Source organism: Copadichromis virginalis, linkage group LG6 (assembly GCF_057382275.1).
Source record: "Copadichromis virginalis isolate Kocher_CV1m ecotype Utaka linkage group LG6, C_Virginalis_male_GT1.1, whole genome shotgun sequence".
In the NCBI taxonomy this organism is placed as follows: Eukaryota; Metazoa; Chordata; class Actinopteri; order Cichliformes; family Cichlidae; genus Copadichromis; species Copadichromis virginalis.
This window is the reverse complement of record NC_140623.1, coordinates 24,325,184-24,346,200: the sequence shown is the minus strand read 5'-3', so window position 1 is coordinate 24,346,200 and position 21,017 is coordinate 24,325,184. Positions and strand designations below refer to the sequence as shown.

The following is a 21,017-nucleotide window of genomic DNA, read 5'->3' as shown; positions in this document are numbered from 1 at the left end:
ATTAATGGCCATCTTTTAGTCCATCTGTTGCCTTATTTTGTTTTAGAAATTTTTTAATGCTGCCATAATGTTATGTTCCAGCTCGTCTAGTCTTCATTTTAAAATATATCTATAACCCATTAAGTTCGTAAAAAAATCACCTACGTTGAAATTTTAGCTCATTTTTTTTTTAAGAATACTTTCCAATTCTGTCCGCTTCACGTGAAGCACCAGACCAAAGCAGTCGTTCACCGAGGTGCTATCCCAACGTTAACCGCCTGCTAGCCAAAGTCATGGCGCTACTCAAGCAAAGTTGTTGCGTAGCGGGTCGTTTCTCCACAAACCACCTGTGGCTGAGTCCCAGATGCATCCCACACGTGAGTAGTTAAATTCACAACTCAGTCTAACAAACTTGGGCTCGGATAGTCTATTAACGGCTCCAGCCGGTGAAAAAATCTGACTGCGGGCTTCCCAGCTGGGTCTGTCAGGAGGCCTCTGACAGATTGTATGTGTCTAAGCGAATATGTAGTTTAGTAGCCGGAGTCGTGACCACCTTGTCAGTGTGAATTGCCGTGTGTAGAAACACAGAGAAGCTCCTGAACTAATCGTCAGTGTTGCTCTGCAGGTTTACACCAGCTGCTTATCATCCAGACCCTCCCCGGAGAGAAGTGACAGAAAGAAGGAGCTGCTCAGAGACGACGGGCCTGACCTGCAAGACTTTATTTCAGGGGAATTATCTGAAAAAAGCAAGTGGGCTGAGTACAAAGGCACCCTGAAGAGACAGAAGGGAGAGAGGTGAGGCTTCAGGCCCCGGGGAGCTTGAGCTTTGGTTTGAGTCCATGTTAAGATGCTGGCATGTCTGAGTTTTAAACTCATGATCACTGACAAAAATAAACAGACTGCATTTCACTTGTAGCAGCTGTTGGATTATACTAAATGATAGGTCGACTATCATTTAGTATAGAAATCAGCATCTGCACGTTTATTTTGTTCTGTTAATGCACACAAACAGAAGCTGAGTCTCTGAGTCCAAAACTTCATCACAAACACTGCTATAAGCAACGCTGTTAAAGCTTCAGTAAAAGCTAGTCAAAATGTTTGCATTAAACATTCAAATGGAAAAATGGATTTCAGAGGAAATATAAAAGTGTTTGTTGGATAATGAGCTGTTGGCCTGCTCGGCTCTACCATAAATGTGCAGACACATGCTATAGAGAACAGTTCAACACCATAATGAGCATTAAAGGCGAAGTCGACACATGCAAAAAGTAATGGGCGCTTGGTTAGCGCCCTGCAGCCAGTCACAGAAGATGCAAGTGAAGTTGAGATTAAGAAAACGACTGTTTAGTAGCAAAACGCATCCAAATGCATGCAGGATTTTTCATCATAGAGCTCAAAATACAGATGAGGACAAAGTTATTACATGTAGGGGCATCAGGCAGACCTGACAGCCTGCCACTAATTCTCAATGAGCTCTTCCCCGCACTGCAGGCTCTGACCTAGCAGGTTTCTTTATTATCAGTAAACGTTTTTTAGCAGTATTTAGACACAGATACTTAGAGATGAGAGCACTGTTAGACACCGAGCTGTCTGCTGTTGTTCCTGTCAGGCTGCGGCTTCCTCCATGGTTGAAGACTGAGATCCCCATTGGAAAGAATTACAACAGGCTGAAGAACACCCTGAGAGATCTCAACCTTCACACGGTAAGTTTTCCGTCTGTAAGTTGTCAGGCAGCCCAGCTGCTTTTTGGCTGCTGTTAAAGAAATGTTTGAGGTGCAACTAATGTGATCTTTGAAGGTCTCCGCTGATTCGCCTTCACACTGCTGTAGCACTGACGCACTTATCAAAATATTGCAGTTTCTCAGCTCACTGAACGGCACATGCTACGTTTTTGACTATTCAACCTTCAACAGAAAGGCTGAAAAATGTTTAATAAGATAAGAAAGAAATTTTGAAATTCCCGTGTAACAGCAGCCAAAACATTAAACAGCCCATTAAAACAGTTTAAATGCAGTAGGATAGCTCAAAAAATTCCAAAGCTTCCAGCACCCAGTTTGGATTTCAGCAGATGGCTGCCCCTTCCTGAGCCTGGTTCTGCTGGAGGTTTCTTCCTGTTGAAGTGTTTTTTGTGTTGTTGTTTTTTTTGCCTTCCCTCTGTCACAAAGTCCTATCTCATAGGAGCTCATCTGGTTTTGGAGTTCTTTCTAATATTGTTGGGTCTTTACCTTACGATATAAAGCATCTTTAGATGACTGTTGTTGTGATTTATGAATAATCTGTCTGTTATCTCAGGTGTGTGAGGAGGCCAGGTGTCCGAACATCGGGGAATGCTGGGGAGGAGGAGAGTACGCCACAGCCACAGCCACCATCATGGTGAGTCTCTGCTGCTCTCTGAATTTACTTCCAGTTTTTGAAGAGGGCAAAGAAGCACTTTAATCTTTAATATTCACCATCTGTTCTTTTATGAACTGGCGCTGCCATATCAGTGTTTTGTATTTGTCTGGATTCTTTGTTCTATTTTAGCGAGATAATGTATTTGTGTGTGTAGCTGATGGGAGACACATGCACCCGTGGGTGCAGGTTTTGCTCAGTAAAGACAGCACGTCAGCCTCCGCCTCTTGACCCTGACGAGCCGTACAACACAGCCAAAGCCATCGCCGCCTGGGGACTGGATTACGTGGTCCTCACCTCGGTCGACAGAGACGGTACTAGTTTCTTACCTGACTGTATCTGCATGAGTCTCTTGCTGTTGTGCATCAGCAAGAATTACATGAGTGACGATCAACTGCATTGCAATTTGTAGAATTTAATAACATAAAGCTGTAAAGAAATCAGACTGTTCTGGTTTTAACTTTCAGTTTACAAATACAAAAATGTCCACAAATTAAAGATAAAATTCAAGGCATTTTCAAAATATTATATATCATATATATCTTAGATTTTTCTTCTCTCTGTATTTTTGTGCAGATATTGCTGATGGTGGAGCGGAGCACTTTGCTAAGACGGTTACTAACCTGAAAGAAAGGTAAACACGACTCCGCCCCTTTTGGATTTATTACATTATCTGAATGTCTTTGTAAAAGCAACTTTGATCCTGCCTGCTAGAAATCCTCAGATTCTGGTTGAATGCCTGACTCCTGATTTCCGTGGAGACCTGGCAGCGGTGGAAAAGATCGCCCTGTCGGGATTAGACGTGTACGCCCACAATGTGGAAACAGTGCGCGAGCTACAAAGGTACTGAGGGATTTTTAATAGACTGTAAGTCCTCAGAGTCAAAATCTGAGCATCTAATTTCTAGTTCTGCCATTAAAAAGCTTAAATTCATGGTCATAAACACACAGTATAAAGCAGGCTTGTGTGAAGTATTGTTAAAGTTAATAACAACATGCAATGTCGTTACACTGCAGTAACACATGTTGACCAGCAGGTGGTGCAGCAGAGACATTTCTCAGATGCACAGTGATGTTTGTCGTGTATTTACAGGCATGTACGTGATCCCAGAGCAAACTTTGATCAGTCTCTGAGCGTCCTGAAGCACGCTAAAAAGGTCAAACCGACGGTGCTCACCAAGACCTCCATCATGCTGGGGCTCGGAGAGACTGACCAACAGATCATCAGCACTATGACGGGTGTGTAGTCCGCTGTCTCACGCACACACACATTATAAAAAATCAGACAAACTCTACAGTTTTCTGACAGGATGTCATTACAGAGTTGCGAGAGGCAGAAGTGGACTGTCTAACACTCGGGCAGTACATGCAGCCGACCAAACGCCACCTAAAGGTAAACACTCCTACTGCTGTGCTGCTGGCTACAGACACATTCACTCTGACTCTGTGCGTGTCTTTGGGATTTAGGTGGAGGAATATGTCACTCCAGAGAGGTTTGCCCACTGGGAAAAAGTTGGCAGTGATATGGGCTTCACCTACACAGCCAGCGGACCACTGGTGCGATCCTCCTACAAAGCAGGTGAGAAGTGATGTTAATAAATGTTTATTAGTATTTTTTGGATATATTAATATTCAACATGTCCAGCCAGTGTGCAAAGAATATTAAATCTCTATATGAAATCATTTTAGTTACATATTTTTAACTTTGCACTTCTGGAAACATATTATAGACTTTGTCAGATAAACATTGCAATTTTTTTTTTTTAAAGAGACGATCAGGTGGGGAAAAGAGTGCCTAATGAAGTGCACAAATCATCCTCGTGACTGTCCAAAGCCAACTAAGCCAAAAACATTCAAATAAAAATGGAGATATTAGGTCAGAGATAAAAATAAAAACAAAACACTGTGATCAGGGATATCAACTATAAGCATAATTATATGATTACAAAGACAAAAGAGAGACAGTTAATTTGTTTCAGTTAAGAAGAGAAATCATGTTATTAAACGTGGCTTTGCATTTTCAGACAAATTCAGCAGTAAAACTTGGGCCAAATCACTCAATAAAAATTAGATCAATTCACGTGGTGGAAATGAGCTTCCTCTGAAGGGCGGGTGGGCTCCCCCTCAGAGACAGGAATGTAGAGCTCAGTCATTTGGAAGGGAATCGGTGTGGAGCTGCTACTCCTCCTCCTCCTAAATGAGGTATTTTAGGTATGTCCTATTTAGAGGAGGACCTGGGGCAGACCCCACAGTAGCCTTAAGAGGTTATCTCTCTCAGGTGAATTGGGAATGCTTCAGGGTCCCCCATGGAAGAACTGGGATAAGTGGGCAGGGAAAGTAGGTTTGGGGATCTCTGCTTAGACTGCTGCTCCTGTGAACGGGACAAGAAGCAGAGGATGGATGAATTCAGTGCATTTCTTCTTTTCTTTCTTCACAGGCGAATTCTTCTTAAAGAATCTACTGAAGAAGAGGGAAACAGAAGCAGCAGAATGAGGAGCCTGCTGTGTGCGTTCAGCTGTACGCAGTGACAAAATGAGCTTCGTCCATCTGTAACATAATGCACCGATTTAAAGTACAGCACAGGAAACATGTTTAATATTAGTACAATGTTTGTGGGAGGCATTAAATAAAGCTACAGAAGTGACAATAACAGACTTGTAAGTACAGGGACCATACTCTAACTGCTGCTCTGTGTTCCCTGAGAAAAAGCCAGAGGGCTGCATTTTAAAGAGACTATCAAAGAACAAACAGCAGACACGTTGGGTAACCCGAGTGTCCACCAACTCGCCCAGCTGTCAGGAGCAGAGGCTGTAATTTGCTTCCGCTCCTTGGGGATTCCTAAATCCCATCCCTCGTCTCAGTGAACTTTGGGTTTAAAAAAAAAAAAAAAAGCTATGTTGAGACAATGCCGGTCTCTGCGATTCTTTTGGTCCTGGTAGAGATCACGCTGAGATGTTTCCATGTTTTACACAATCCTTTTATTACCCATTATTCTTACAAATGCATCTGGAGATCAGCACACTGCAGTCCTATGCTAAAGGCTGATCTAAAGAACTCCACACAACAGTTACAGTTATAACCTCTGGTCTCCTCCCCCCTACAGTAAACACCCCCACAATGGAAATACACTAGTACAGTGGCCAAGGGTGCTGACACCCTGACCCCATCTCCTTTTAAGGTAGTGTCCCTTTGCCTGCCCCTCACCCTCAGTAATTCTTGCTTCCTGGCCCAGGTTGATTGTCCTCCTGCCCTGCACCCCAGTTCTTTGTTCCCATTTCAGGCCTTCTTACACCCATTAACGGCCATATTGTAATATTACAATCAATCCCAAACTATATTCTCTTTAACTATGATGTATATTAAGGAATCTATTCTCAACAGCTACTGACCTTTAACAGTGGGCTCTGTTCACGATCCTTGTTGTGGAAGTTTTCGATTAAATAAAGCCTACAGACGAGCAGTAGCTAACACTCTTTAATCCAAACACACAAAGACAACAGACAACCAAGTTGGCGGAGAGCCTGCATGACCGCGGGGCAGACGGTCAGCAGAGTCTCCCTGAGCCTAGCATGGCTCCCAGTTAAATACCTTCTTCAGGAACAAAAGGCAGTACGCAGCTGTTTCACACCTTAAGGTTCACACTCCCTTGCTACCTCCCAGAGTCCTCGAAGAGACAAAAGACTCTTCCTGTGGAGTTGTCTGCGTCCACCAACTTCCTTACTAGACCCCATTTGTCTTACTGTATGAGTGTGAGACATGTTAAAATCCAGTGGCACCAAGGCATTATACAATAAAATAATGTGATTAATACATAAGTAAAAGAAATTCCTATACAATCTTCATGTCTGCTTCTTTAGAACTGATTTAATGAAGCGGGATCCTTTTTTTTTTTTTTGATCAGTCTTGTGATACAAAAACAAGAAGCACCATCCATCCTGTACTGTGTGGAAGAAAGGTACAAAGCAAGGGCAATTAGCCTCCCAGCAGGTAAATGGGTGGCAAAAGATTTTGATACCCGTGTATTTGCTGAACAGCCAATTTGGAAGAAAGTGCACTTTTTCTAGAGTAAAACAGTGTAAATGTCACAGCTGGACAAGAAAGATGTTTGTGCTGCACACCGATCAGTTCAAATGTACATTGATATTTATAGAAATAAGTCTTAAAGGTCACATTTTTGCAGTTTGTCATTTCTTAATTATTATTTTTTTATTATTACTTTTGAAACAGACAAAACAGAAAAATTAATTTACTTGCATTGGCCCTTTTGAGTAAACAGCCACAGATATTGAGGACAGACTAACATACAGTAGATTTATAAAAAATACTATAAGTATAAAATTTGTGATTTAGAACAATAGTTGATTGTACAGTAAATATAACACTCAGGCTGATAGTGTTCATCAGAAATCAGTCCAACAGGTGTACCTGATATGTGAAATGTATAAAACTAACCGCATATGGAATGCTTTAATCAAAAACAAAAAACAATCATTCACAAATTTTGGATTCAAGGATCAGCAGCTCTCATCCAATCCCCCCCACACACACTGTTCATCGGGCATGATACAGCATCTGAGGGAGAAGGATCTGGATTGGCTAGGAGGAATCTGCTGCATGTTGAGTGATGAAGAAATGAGTTTCAGACTTTTGCTTTGCTGGTGGGAACGTCGCTGGCAGTGATTCGAGGACCAGCAGCTGCTGGAGTGTAGGGGATTCGTGCTGGTGTCACCTTTTTACCGATGGTCTCAATCTGCAGACAGGAAAACAAACAAACCAAAAAAACCAAAACTTAAATACTTTGGATTTTTACATGATGGAGGGGTTGGAACTTTTTTTTTTTTTTGTAAATCTTACCTGGAAGCCAAGGCTCTGGAGATGAGGGTGAAGGTGGTCCAGCACTCTGCGGCCATCAAACATGAAAGCCGGCTTCAGCATGTTCTTGTAAATCTTATCGTAGTCCAGTTCCTGTGGTGGGATTAAGCAGATATGACTATTAAAATGTTTTCTCACATATTCCTCAAATACGAAGCATTTAAAAAAAATAAAAGTAGTAGTAAAATGTAACTGGGACCTTAAACATGTCCCACTCTGTGCAGATGACCAATGCATGAGCGCTCTGGCAAGCCTCATAAGGGTCTGATGTCACAGTCACCAACTCAGACACTAAAAATGAAGAACAGTTCAAACAAATTAGTGTTAGTGAGTGCTGCTTTAGTTACTGATAAAGCAACTGAAAGTTACTGAGATCTCAGTGGCATCTAAGAGAAGCAATATCTAATGTGGTTCTCTCTGCTACAGCTGCCACGCCCGCCTGCTCTTCACACCTGCTGTTTGTGAGGGACAGCCAATCAGAAGAGAGGAAAGACAAACACTTTCTGCACCAAGGCCCAGTAAAAGCCAAACAATGATCATTTTGAAATGTGAATTGTACCAAAGTTCAAGAATGAAAATATGGAGCAGGAATGGAGCAAAAACAGGCGAAGTTTAGTCGCTTCTGACATGGTGTGTCCCTATCCTATCTTAGGTTCTCTTGAAAATGTCCTTTACACCCACCCAAAGATAACATTGGTGGGTGTAGAGGACATGATATACTTTGTTGGCTTAAATTCTCCCCAACAGACAATTTGAACTATTACAGCACAGTCAGAGTTACAGTTTTATAAGTCTTATTAAATACATCCTGGAATTCTGGTTTATTTTCAAGTCCTATCAGATTTTATTATCAGAAAAGGAGTAGTCATTTAATAGTTTTGATCTTAAAGGTGTTTGATTATAACATCATTACCTCTCCTGTCTGCATGTAAAGTGTCAAGCTCGAGCCCGTAACCAGTTTGCTTAGCAATGCCCTGTACAAAGGTAACACCACCCACAGAGCAGCATCTCTATAGCTCACTTATTAACACATTACAATCATGTTTATTTAAGCTGTCTGCAGCCAGGTACTGAAGTGAGCTGAAGGTGTCTTTACACTAAACCACCTGGTTCACTCATACAGACATGAAGTAAATCAGGGTGTTGACAAAAATAAACTACACAATGAGTTTTTCAGTACTGCACTGGAAACTGCAACCTGCAAACTGCACACACACCTCTCTCTGGGTTGTCCTCGGAGATGCTGGGCTGGGAGAGGTCGTGAATGATTTGCTCTTTAAGGACTTTGGGGTCATAGATGAACAGCTTGGCGCCCTCATCCATCAGGTACTTAGAAATGTAGATACTGGACGACTCCCTGGAGTTACACAACACACGTGCACACACGAACACCTTGATGTCAGCTCCAATCGAGGTTACAGTTCACAGATGCACATTAAAGCAGTCAGCAGTGACTCTGCAGGTTTTGTATGTACAAAGAGCAAACCCAGGGTTTGAAATGGGCTCTTCATTATCCTTTCATACACTGAGGTTTATGATTAACAAAAGTTTAACAAAGCCATTTCAAGTGAATCAAAACGGGAAAGAAATGGCCAAAATAAAAGGAGGAGACCCACCTCGTGTCCCCCGTGTCCTTTTTGAAGGAGAAGCCCAGCAGGGCGATCTTTTTGCCGGTAACAGTGTTGAAGAGACAGTCGATGATCCTGCAGGCAAACCGTCGTCTTTGGTACTCATTCATGTCGATCACCTTAAAAAAAAAATAATAATAAAATAAGTGCTACTGTCACTACTCAGTACTAGATGCACAAGTTGTTTAATTGGAAATAAACAGTTATGTCCAAAATGTTCTGCATTGATTCTGCCACAAAATCTCCCTTAGCCTAAGGCGAAGTGTTCAGTCATTCGGGAGAGGCTCTGACTTCAGCCACTACTCCTCCTCATCTAAAGGAGCGTCGCTCTCACCTGCTGCCAATAGGAAGCCACCTCAGGCAGGTTGAGGGCCTCGCACAGATACACCAGATTCAGCACATCCTTCTGGAAACAGCTTCCACCGAAACCTGTACGAGGCATCAGAAACAGCAAAGAGATGAACGGGAAACATTCGTACATGTTCAGCGGATGTGAAAACAAACTGTCTCTCACCTACGCTGGCTTTAAGGAACTTGTTCCCTATTCTCTGGTCCATGCCGATCGCCTTGGCCACTTCCTCCACGTCGGCTCCAGTGGCCTCGCACAGAGCACTGATACTGTTGATGCTGCTGATTCGCTGTGCCAGGAATGCATTAGCTGCCTGCACACAGACACACAGGAATACTCGTTTAGCTCTGTGATAAGGACAAGTACTGTGATAATCACTTACACACTTCTCATACACCAGGCCACTCAGCGATGACAGAAGGAGACTCACAAATCCAATTAAAAAAAGTTTATTTTTTTTATCAAACGAACAAAGACCTGAAATTGAGCCGTGGTGTGTGTAATCAATGTGATCCGTAGTGCAAGTGAATGCACGAGTCAAGAGATGGTGCATTCAAGGACATTTAGTCCAACAAGCAAACCAAGAAGCCACAGAAATCAAATGTGACTCAGGGCAGGAGAGACGCCCAGCAACTAACTCCAAGAGCTTTTATAGAGCACTGGCACTGGGCGAAGATGTTACTGAATGGAAACATTCAGCCAGAGCGCTTCTCAATTTCCTGCATAAAAGGACCGCTTCACAGACAGACTGAAAGGTAGGGTGGAGTGGATCGTCTCACACACATGAAATAAATAACTAAATACAACGTTTTCGCTAAATGAGTAACAACTAGCTGATTAAAATTGATCATAGAAATTAATTGACAGCACAAAGTAAAAGTTGATGTCTTAATAATTTACACAGTTTATTTTCTACGAGTTCATCTATCTGACCCTTTTTCCATGTTTTATATACCCTTCAATATATGGATTAAATAAAGAGCAGCTATTTGGAAACAGATTAATAAACACAAATCTAATCTATGTAGTTCTGGTAATTTATTTTTTTATTGACTGTTAAATATTAAAAATATTAATCATGAGATATTTTCCAAGAAAACTGGCCTTTTTTTGCAAACGATTAATAAATTGCTACAACAACCAACAGATTTACGAAACTGTTCTCTGTGGTCGACCTCACCCAGAGGTTCACTCACCAGCTTTGAGAGCTCAGATGACCACGTGTTGGTGGTGATGATGCGCTCCTTGGGGACCCAGTGCTCATATACAGCACACAACGCTCTGATCGCCTTTTGACCTTCAGCAGTCTCATCTCCACCAATCAGGACGCGATCTGGCTCCTTCAGATCCCGCACCGCCGTTCCTTCTGCGAGGAACTCTGGGTTGGACAGCACCTGAAGCGGCAGCACAACTTTAGAAACAAGCAGCTCAGCAAAGGTCGAAGAGCTTTGTTCACGTGACGGTACGCACTTGCAGGTTGAGGCTGGGTTTGGTGTTGGCGTCAAATATCCGTCTAATGCTCTCGGCGGCGCGCACTGGCACCGTACTCTTCTCCGTGACAATCTTGTAGCCGTCGGACATCTCGACAATGCGCCGGGCGCACGCCTCGATGAACTTCAGGTCAGCCGCGCGACCTTTCCCCATCCCGTAAGTCTTTGTTGGGGTGTTCACCTGGAGGAGTGCAAGGAGAGGTGCAGTTTAATTATGTCAGTGGGCCAAACAAGCAAAACCAGTGTGTGATGGAGAACCCTAATGAAATTTTGGTCGATCATTATCGGCCTGTGTTGAACTGTATATTTGGAACAAGATAGAAACTTAATGCAGAAAGGAGAAAAGTGGAGTAAATTAGAAACTGTGTCATTACAGAGCCGTTACACATCACAGCTGAGCAGAACGTGTTCTGCATAGCATGTTACATGCGTTGCTGAGAAGTTAAATAATAAGGCCACAATCTCCTCTTTTAAATACAACTGAAGACTGACAGACATCTTTCACTTATATTCAACCACCGAATATCCAGGATCAGTCGGGCTCTAGGGCTGTGTGTGTGTGGAGCTAAATGATGGACTCACAGAGATAAAGACGAGGTCTGCGTCCCTGATAGCCGAGTCTATGTCTGTGGAAAAAAACAAATTTCTTCCTCTGCATGATTCAACCACCTCCTTCAGTCCAGGCTGAAATGGGAGGAAGTGAGAGGCCGTGTTAGTAAGACAGCAGGAAAAATAAACGTGAAGAGTGCAACACCAGCTCACAGTGACCACTGACTAACCTTAAACTACTCACGATGATGCAATACACCGTGGTCAGAGTTGACGTAGAAAAGTTGCAACACAGTCTGGAAGTAATTTAGGTTTCATTTTGTCCATGAGGTGGAGCAATGTTTAACAAAAACATTTGCCTGGAACTGTTGCCTGGCTACACCTACTCCTTTAACACTTTAATGAATCTGAACACTTTACTGCTTTTCTGAGATGCTGAATATTAATCTCAAGCTGCACATATCAGGATAATAGCCTATGACCTACTCCTGCTTGTTAAAGTTTAACCAGATCTCTAATAATTAATCTTGTCCTACTATCCTCAGCGCCACGTTTTTTGTTTTTTTTAAATAATGGCACGCTACCTCATAAATGGGCAGAGTGTCAGAATTCCAGGCCTTGATTCGGGACTCATTGACGTCCACAACAGTCACTGTGATTTCCGGGCACATCTGGGCGATGACGCTGCATGTTGGGCCTCCTACGTAACCCGCACCAATGCAACAGATCCTCTTTATTTGAAACATCTGGGGAGGACACAACACAGAGCTATAAAGTTATCAAGTGAACACACTTCCCTGCAAATAAAGAGATAAAGTACCCATCAAGCAAGCCTTATTTGTACACATTTCAGTGCTTGCCAACAGCTTATCAGTGGGTTTGCCAGATAAGAAAATAAGAGGAGGGGGTCCCAAGGAGTCCTGGACAGTTTTTGCTCCAAATCACTTAAAAAAAACAATTTATAAGGATTTGAAGATGAAGAGTAAGTAGTAATCGATGATCTCACTCATAATTTCAGCTTCATAACAATACAATCTTTGTCAACAAAAACTTTTTTAAAAAATGAATTTGCTATCATGAAAGTCGGTATGTATATGAAAAAACATGAAAAAACTGTGGCTCAAATAGTCGAGGACAAAACATTTTAACAGCATCTCAAACATATTTCTAATAGTTTAAACGTTATAGATCCAGTTTCTCTGCAGATGATGACTGGAATATTAGTGCATAAGAAGCAAGTAAAACGCTACCATCCAACTATCAAAATAACAGAAAATTACAGTAATGACTAGTTCCGTCACAGGAAAATAATTGCTTTGCTGATGCCTCAACTTTACAAGTCAGGTAAGCTGATTCCCTGTTACACTCAGAGGGGAGTGGCTCCTCCCAAATAATTAGATTTTCTGTCTAAAATCCTCCTCGGGAGTACTTCACCTCCTCGGTGGTGCCGCGGTAATAGTTGCCAGGTGCACAGTTGTAGCCTGGTGGAATATAAAGAGCCTTTTATTGCAGCTCAGCCACGTCAAGCAGAGATGAAAAATGAGCCCTTTATCGGTGATGCCTTTCACTTAGTTCGCGTTAGCTGCCCCGCGTTGATGTGGCACATCGACAGGAGAACGATGAAGCTACTTTAAGTTCTGTTTAAGTTCTGTTCAAACAGGGAGAACTAAACACGAAAATGAATGAGTGGGTAAGTGTTTGTTGTCAGCGGGTTAGCTAACGGTTCGTTACCTCTGCCAGCTCGACAGTCTCTGAACTTCAGTAATGCGCAGACTGTGTTAGCTCTTCCGCTAAATGTGTCCTGTCCCGGCGTCAAACCCACGGCCACGGTTCCGTTGCACACGATAAATGAAAGCAAACCAGAGCTCGACGTATAAAAACCACACCAATGAAATCTCTGCAACAACTTTCCTCACCTGGACCTCAACCTAAAGTGAAGCGCTTCTTCGGAGAAACCACTATTTATTTACTGGTCAGACTTCCGGCATCATACCTTCAAAGTAAAAGCATTTTACACCGTTATATAGAGAGCTGTGGTTAGAAGTTTACAGTCATCATGGACATGAATGTCATGGTAATTGTTCTTTTTCCGAGATGAAATAATTGTATAGTATCCATCTTTCATGACTTAAGACAGCAAATATTCGACTGACCAATTCTCAGAACAATGCAAAGCTCCATGGAACTCAGTGGAGATCTAAAAGGGAGAATCATAGCTTCATAGTCAGGAAGGTCTCTTAGAGCCACTTCTAAACAACTGCAGATTCCAGGGTGATTAGTTCAAATAATTGTACAAATTATTCAAACGTGTTCAGCAACAACCCAGAGACCACTAAGAATCAAGCCTGCCATTAAGAACTGCTGGAATATCAACCCCCTAACCTCAACCCTGTTGAAAATTTGTGAACTACAGTTAAAAGTCAACTCCATGCCAAGAAAGCAACCAATTTAAAGTTGTTTTTTAAACCATGTTTAGAATTCTGTCAAATAAATGAAAGAAGCTTGAAGCATTTCTGAGATGCTGTATTTGAATCTCAAAGGTGAGCATATCAATACAGCCTATGACCAACTGCTGCTAGTTAAAGCTTTACCAGATCTCTAACAATTAATCCTGTCCGACTATCCTCATATCAGCTTTTTAGATAATGGTATTATGAATGAGAATTAACGGGACCCATTGACCTCCACAACAGTCACTGTGATCTCTGGGCACATCTGGGCGATGACTCTGCATTTTGGGCCTCCTACATGTCAGTTAATTCTCTAATTCCATTTGAGCTGTGAAAATAGGAGCCTGTGTAAAACAATTATTCAATATTTAGTTAAATCCCCAGAATTAAAACAGGAAGTCTGCACCTCAAAATCTACTGTGGTGGTGTACAGAGGCAAAATACAAAAACCTGTCTTCCTCCAAATACTTATAAACATAACTGTGGGTGAGAAGTTATTAAGTAATTACTGAAATGCCCTTACAATACAAAAAATAAATAAATCATTTGCAGGTTTGTGAGTTCTTCTTAACCAGAAGACAAAAATAAACATTAAAAGGGAATCAGCAAAAACAACAACAACAATGTTAAACTGCTTTACTGCACATTCTCATGTTAAGCCCTAATTGTCTGTTGTTTTATTGAAAATTTTATCTTAACTTTTAATTCTAAGTTGTTTTTCAACTGTAATTTCAATCATAATATGATATTTAATTGGGTGTAACGTGTCCTTGAGTGCCTGTAAAGGGCCTTTAAATACATTCATTATTATTATCATCATCATTATTATTATTATTATTACATGCTAAAGCATAAACATATTTATAAAAATAATCAAATACAATTTTAAAAAATTAAATACATGAATTTTTCCTTGACATATCACAAAATCATTCTGTCCCACAACTGTTTCCAATTTTGCAAACATCTGAGTTAGAAAACATATAAAAATATAAACACACACTAGATCTGCTGTCTAATACAAAATCATATGAAAGTAGCTATCAGAGAACAACATACATTACAAACTTGCATTTGCAAAAACATGTAACATAGCACCAACAGACATTACACGGGTGTTATGTTACATTTTATTCGTCATCTTCGAAACGGTATGGTTTTATTTGGGGGGCTCCATGGTGGAGGTGGGCTGTCTCCGAGTATCTCTTGTATCCGTCTCTCTTCTCTGCGTCTCTTCTGCTCTAGATCTTTTCTTGCCTAAAGAACAACAAGAAAATCTGTGACACTAGCCACAAGGACAAGGACTGCTCACACATACAATATATTCAAAAATACTAGATTTGTACACCTGATAACAACGCCTTATACAACCAGAAATTAAGAAGACCGTGGGACAGTGGTGTGAACCTCATATTTAACTTAATAAAAGTTCAAATCAATTATGTATGTAACGGGTACTGACAGGGATGATGTGATCTCGTCTCTATAAATTAGTCTGAACATCGAGGGGGAAGATGGACTTCAGGCAGACAAAACAAAGCTCTGAGTCAAAGATCACGCCCATTATGATCTCAAGACATGTGTACAATTTCATAACTGTGGTCATGCTGTGAAAGCTCTATGAAATGGAGAGAGTTACTGCGCTACGAGTCACGCACATCCAAGGCAACACAACAAAAAACTCCGAGGTCAGGAAATGATTAATCAAAGAGGGAGTAAGGCTGGATATACAATACTGGGCAAAAGTCTTGAGCCATACCTGGTGCAATACCAACAAGCTTGAAAGTCAATATTTCATACGAATACTTTTATTACTGCATGGTGATCCACAAGAAAAAACAAAGAAATCCTCTAAAAATGAGTTCAAAAATGTCCAGCAGACCTTCAGAAAGCCTGGAGATTTATCACTCAACGCCAAGTCTGGCTCCTTGGAAGCAAAATATAAACAAATGAGGGATGGATCAACAGTTTTGCACAGTACTGTACATATTTAATTTGAGCTTTATGTGTAAAATGCAGGCTCATTTGGCCAAAAAGTTACACAAACAAAAACAGAATGAGGTAAAAGCATTAAATCAGAAGAAATTCACAACATTTTCATTAAAGATATGCTGAAACAGTTGGTTGAACGTTCAGATTTTCCCCTCCTGAGCAGTGAAATCTGTCAGTGCCATCTAAGTAGTCACAAAAGAAGAGTTCACACTGGAGCCTGGTCGCGACTGCTAAGCGAGAGACCATCTGTCTCATGAACAAAAAAGGATGCGGCGAGCAGCACCTCAGATGCTGGTAATAATCATTAATAATTCTACTTACCAGCCAGTTTTCATACACCTCTAAAGCCATTTTATCTCTTTCTTCCTTCATGTATTTCTCCTCCTCCGCTTTATTTTTGATTTCTTTGCGCTCTGACGTGAATTTGTCATCGATAACTTCTTTCTTCTTTTCACACCTTAATCATGTTTAAAAAGAGGATTAAAAAATCAGTATACATGACTTTTCTGTGAGGTTTTTAGAAATAAACAGTGGATGAAGATCTGAGCTTTGACTGCCATCTGGTGGGCGATATTTTTCAACCCGGCACCACAGCTGTTACAAGTTTTATTAAACATATATGCACATTTAAATCTATGTATTACCACCACTAAAAGCAAAGCTCAGTCATCTTTTGGATCTGTTGTTCAGACCATTCTGCAAAAAATGAATTCTCAGTGCCTTAAAAAAAGAGATATCTCTTTTCATCACCTTTAAATAAATGGGACAAATTAATAATGAATGATTTCCACTCACCAGTTAGAAAAGGCAGACCTGCTGTCCCTTTTTCTCACCTCCTCCTGTTCTTTGTTTTTAAGCTTCAATTTATTTTCAGCCTCCTTTTGTTTTCTGTAATTCTCTTTTAGCAGATGATCATGCTCACGTTTCCATTTCTCAAACACCTTTAATTGTTATTAAAATACCAAATTAACCTCACGGATACACACAAGCAATCTCATTATAGGTGTCAGAGTGATGTATGCTTTTACCTGTTGAGCAGTCTGCCTTTTTTCTTCTTTCTCCTCAGCTGCTTTTTGTTCTTTTCTAATCACAGCTTCCTTCTCTTTGGCCTTAGATTTGAGGCTTTCTGCCTTCTTTTTCTTCCAAGCCTCATAGAACGCAACAGCATCTTCTTTTTTAGCCTCCTCTTCCTGTTTGTTTTTTGAAAAAAATTGAAGAGCATCCATGTAATCTTTAAAGCTTGTAAGGTGCTCTGTAGTTTGTCTAAAACACAGATGACTCACCTTTTCCTTTTTTTCTTTCAACATGGCCTCTTTCTTCTTCAGTTGCATGTTCTCCCTCGACTTTTCCTTCTTCTTTTTGAGCCATTCCTTGTAAAAGTGAGGGTGGATTTTACTGGACTGAGAATGTGCTTTTGATACTCTGAGGCCCGCTTAACACATACACACATTCATTCAAATCTAAATGTTCAATGTGCAGTACATTGTTTTCTCCCAACAACTCACACAATTACGAAACACTCTTTTAATTTAGATTAGTAAAACCACTGCTACTCTATATTTAGCTGCATGGTTCTTCGGAGCAGTGCTGAGTAAGGTTTTCATTGTCTTTTACACACAGACTTTTAACTGTAGATATAAGGGTACGTCACAGTGCTTTTCTCCACTGCATGGCTGACAATGTAAAAAAAACTAGAAAAGACAACACCCTCAGAACCACACCGACCTGATAAATGGCAGCTCGGAGGGAATCTGCTTCTTGTGGCTGAGACTCTTGTAAAGAGACTTTACGGTCCAGAACTTTGAGAGACCCCAAATACTTGGACTCCACTTTCCTGGAGCATGCACTCTGAGATCTTGGAGTGGTCTTAGAGTGAGAACTCAAAGTCCTAATTTAAACAAAACAACAACAGAAAGGCCAGCTAAGTGATCAGGTCTGCTTCACACATAGAGCTCTGCTACTGCAGCTTGATTACCAACCTTGCTTCAACAGATTCCTCAGAGACATGAGAGAGATGAGCTGAGGGATCTCCTGAGCATCCCTGGAAGACAACAATGCACAGACTGAGCTCTTAGACTCTTGAAATGGAAGCAACCGGACTTGATTTTGGTTCGTGAAGATGTTTGACCTCTCATCCACAAGGCTTCTTCTATGTGTTCAATCTGGAATGCAGCGTAATGACGCATGCCTTGATTCATACCTTCAGACCCTCATGTGACCTTTAATAATTACAAGGTGGGTCAACAACTCTCAGGACCACCTCCAAGAGGACGACCTCGCTATAGGTTAAATACACAGAATTCTCCATCAGTTTTTAGAACATAAGAAGCCTCTTAGATGACATGTGTAACGTCTTCACAAACCTACAAAACAGTCCTGTTGCCTCAACTCAAGCGCTTAAGACTACCATCAGCCGAGTGACTGAAAACCCACACAAACTGAAGCTGGAGCTCTCCTCAGAATAAGCTGTGATTCATTAAAAAAAACTAAACTTCACAGCGACGTTACACAGTGCAGAATATGTCTTACAGTAAATTCTTCAAATGATGTGGAGTAGTTCCTCTCCTGCTCTTTGCTGTCATCAGAAATAAAGCCATCTAAAACAATAAAACAAATATTAAGAGCATTAATTAGACATGTAGCAAAAATATTGGTTATTTTCTTTTGACTTTTTAATGATTATTATAATGTGGAGTGATTGATTTTTCTCCCACAGTAGGTTTAAAAAAAATATATATATATATATTTAAACAACACATTTTTCTACATTTTTCTAAAGTCCAGATTTTAATGAATATTTTTTGTGTTAAATTTTGCTGCCCAAGTCAGTGCATAACTAATCAATAATTGCATGCAAACTCCAATACCTATAAATATAAAAGTATTTTTATTCTCCTCTTCCTTACGATTTGCTAACGTCACACCATATTATCTGTAGTTGCCCTTTTTTAAATGTCCTGAATAAAAAGAAAAAAAGGTTTTGAAGATTTTTTTTATGATCATTACCTTTCGATCCAGAATCAACAGTGGACTTTGTGAGGAGTGCAGACCGTGCACTCTTATTTGAAGAGGGTGAAACTGTGTGGTCTCCTTCTGTCCACTATGATGAAACAACATCACAAACATCCTCTGATTATGAAAAGTTTCATTTTAGTTTGCAGCTTAAAACACTGATTAACAAAGCACAGCTGGACTGCAGCTCCTTACAGCTATGGTGCCAGATGTATCAGTTGAGAGAGGAATTGATACAGAAGAAGTCTGAGGCCTGCTGAGATCCTGAAAGTCTTCAGCTGGCTTCTCTGAAGTGTGAAAGCTCAATCTTAGGGTCCTTTGCCGGGGTTTAGGTCTTGGTGGCTCCCTCTCTGAAACACTATCTGAATGGTGACAGGTGTAAATCTAAATGTAAAATCTGCACTGATTCCTGATAGCAGTATTGTGTATTAAACTAAACAGACCTGCTGAAGCTGTGTGGTTCAGGTCACATGTTGATAACTGTGAAGTCTGTGAGCTTTCTTCAGCAGCAGAGCCGCTCTTTTGCTCTGGCCCTGGAGTTTCCACCACGCTGCTGTCAGATGGTAACGGTAAAGGCATGTCCAGGAGAGTATCGTCTGATGTTTGGTATGACAGAGATTTACTTGAGCTTTCTCTTGTGATCTGAGGATCAGCTGAATCCACACGAGCATTTTTAAACTGTGCGTCATCTGTGGAGCGTTGTGAAGATGCTGACCCATTAGAACTATCACGTGCAGCCGTGTGTGAGTCTAGGGGCTCGTTTTTTTCTTGTGACTCTGACGCAGTGGTGCTGTTGGAGGGAGAGCTGATTCTTTTTGTTTTCAGGAATGAAACTTTCTTTGTCCTCCTGTGTTTGTCTTCATCATCTGAGAGGTCAAAGTTGTTAATGATTTTGGCTTTATTCTTCCCAGCTTTGAGAGGATCTGTCTTCTTTTTTCTTAATTTAAGGAGTCTGTTTAAAAAATCTGAAAAACAAAAAGATAAACTGTCAACACACACACTGTTGTTGTTGTTGTTTTTAATCAATCATCTTCTTCCCTCCCACCCTACCCCTAGCATCCCTTTCTGTCACACCAACCCTCTACATGTCCTCCTTCACTTACATCTAGGCAGCTCTACCTGCAGCATCCACTATCCCTCCTGTGCATGTCTTCAAACCATCTCAACCTTCTCTCTAGCTTTGTCTCCTGACAGCCTAACCCAAGCTGTCAATCTCAGTCGCTCCCATTGAAAATCCCAACATCTCCAGCTCTGCCACCTCCAGCTCCACTTCCAGTCTATTTTTCAGTATAACGCTCTCTAAACCATGCATCACAGCAGGTCTTACGTCCATCTTTTAAGCCTTCCCTTTAACCTTCGCTACTATCCCTCTGTAACAAATGAACTACTCCATTCACTTAGAGTCCTTTTTAGATATAATAACTCTTTTTCGTTATACCATCTTCATCTTCTTCGAAGTCATCAGAGTAGGTGTACTGATCTGTCTTGGCTTTGGTCGCCCTGGCAGAGACAGCAGCCTGGAGTTCATCCTAAAGCGACATAATTTCAGGTTAACATGATTCTCCTTTAATAATCAGGTTTAACTGAGCCGCTCATTTCTTATTTTGTTTAGAAACGGTCCTTACCTGAAATGTTGTTCTTTTAGATGTTTTCGGACTTTTTGAATAAGCAAGAGTCCCGTACTCCTGCTCGGTCATCCTAAAGCTGTAAACAGCTCCCTAAAATGCTAGCTGGGGTTCATTCGCTCGAGCTAATTAGCCTCTAAACACGTTATTAACCTCCCGTGCTGCTCTTCAAGCTTAATCACCTATTCTATACATATTTTTATGCCGATGTATAATGATACACGAGACCCTAAAGCCACGCTAGCATACTGAAGATACTGTGGGCTAGCGAAGTTGTTGATGGTAACCCAGGGAAACAGACGGACAGTTCCGTTTTAGCACTGCGCATGCTTAGAAGACTTAGGACAAGACTTGTTTCGGAAGGAATATGTTTGTTTATTTAATTATTAAAATGTCTAAACTATTGTGTTCAGTGCTTGGGAGACATGATTCATAGTTTTATAGTCCAAAGTTTATTTAAAGGTAACAAGAAGGCTAATTAGAGATAGACTATTTAAAACCTTCCTGCCGTGTTCAGGTCAAATCTGACCGATTTACAAATGTAAAAACTCATAACTATTGTGTTTTACATCCGATTTCCTTGAGGACTTGTGGCATCCTCCACACGATGCACTTGAACATCTAAAAGTGATGAGCACCTCTTTCGTTGAATTTTGAGTTTTTTAGGAAATTAATGGGAAT

At 41.0% G+C, this 21,017-nt stretch overlaps 3 protein-coding genes across 6 annotated transcripts; 1 reads left to right on the top strand and 2 right to left on the bottom strand.

The window, feature by feature from the left end:
- The first annotated feature begins 202 nt into the window (after positions 1-202).
- Positions 203-5,031, top strand: lias (lipoic acid synthetase). Its single transcript, XM_085459379.1, has 11 exons — positions 203-356; positions 605-774; positions 1,589-1,682; positions 2,272-2,352; positions 2,528-2,684; positions 2,947-3,004; positions 3,085-3,213; positions 3,463-3,608; positions 3,692-3,762; positions 3,837-3,948; positions 4,807-5,031. Exons 1-11 carry the CDS (start codon positions 273-275, stop codon positions 4,860-4,862), a joined length of 1,158 nt encoding a protein of 385 aa, XP_085315505.1. The 5' UTR covers positions 203-272; the 3' UTR covers positions 4,863-5,031.
- A 798-nt stretch (positions 5,032-5,829) lies between these two features.
- Positions 5,830-13,247, bottom strand: ugdh (UDP-glucose 6-dehydrogenase). Of its 3 annotated transcripts, none has more exons than XM_085459377.1 (12): positions 13,174-13,247; positions 11,842-12,003; positions 11,291-11,392; positions 10,689-10,889; positions 10,415-10,612; positions 9,384-9,531; positions 9,204-9,298; positions 8,858-8,988; positions 8,459-8,598; positions 7,441-7,532; positions 7,224-7,334; positions 5,830-7,119 (listed from the first exon to the last, which is right to left on the bottom strand). In XM_085459377.1, the coding sequence occupies exons 2-12, from the start codon at positions 12,001-12,003 to the stop codon at positions 7,009-7,011; spliced, it is 1,491 nt and encodes a 496-aa protein (XP_085315503.1). In that variant the 5' UTR covers positions 13,174-13,247; the 3' UTR covers positions 5,830-7,008. The 3 variants fall into 3 exon arrangements, with proteins under 3 accessions (XP_085315503.1, XP_085315502.1, XP_085315504.1); XM_085459376.1 differs by having other exon boundaries at positions 12,989-13,240; XM_085459378.1 differs by lacking the exon at positions 13,174-13,247 and adding an exon at positions 12,692-12,893.
- A 1,081-nt stretch (positions 13,248-14,328) lies between these two features.
- On the bottom strand, positions 14,329-20,644 carry map9 (microtubule-associated protein 9). Of its 2 annotated transcripts, none has more exons than XM_085459372.1 (13): positions 20,337-20,644; positions 20,150-20,240; positions 19,155-19,676; positions 18,907-19,073; positions 18,706-18,799; positions 18,229-18,296; positions 17,679-17,740; positions 17,425-17,587; positions 16,983-17,069; positions 16,728-16,889; positions 16,495-16,640; positions 16,021-16,156; positions 14,329-14,964 (listed from the first exon to the last, which is right to left on the bottom strand). In XM_085459372.1, exons 1-13 carry the CDS (start codon positions 20,406-20,408, stop codon positions 14,845-14,847), a joined length of 1,890 nt encoding a protein of 629 aa, XP_085315498.1. In that variant the 5' UTR covers positions 20,409-20,644; the 3' UTR covers positions 14,329-14,844. The 2 variants fall into 2 exon arrangements, with proteins under 2 accessions (XP_085315498.1, XP_085315496.1); XM_085459370.1 differs by lacking the exon at positions 14,329-14,964 and adding an exon at positions 15,479-15,634.
- Positions 20,645-21,017: the final 373 nt, after the last annotated feature.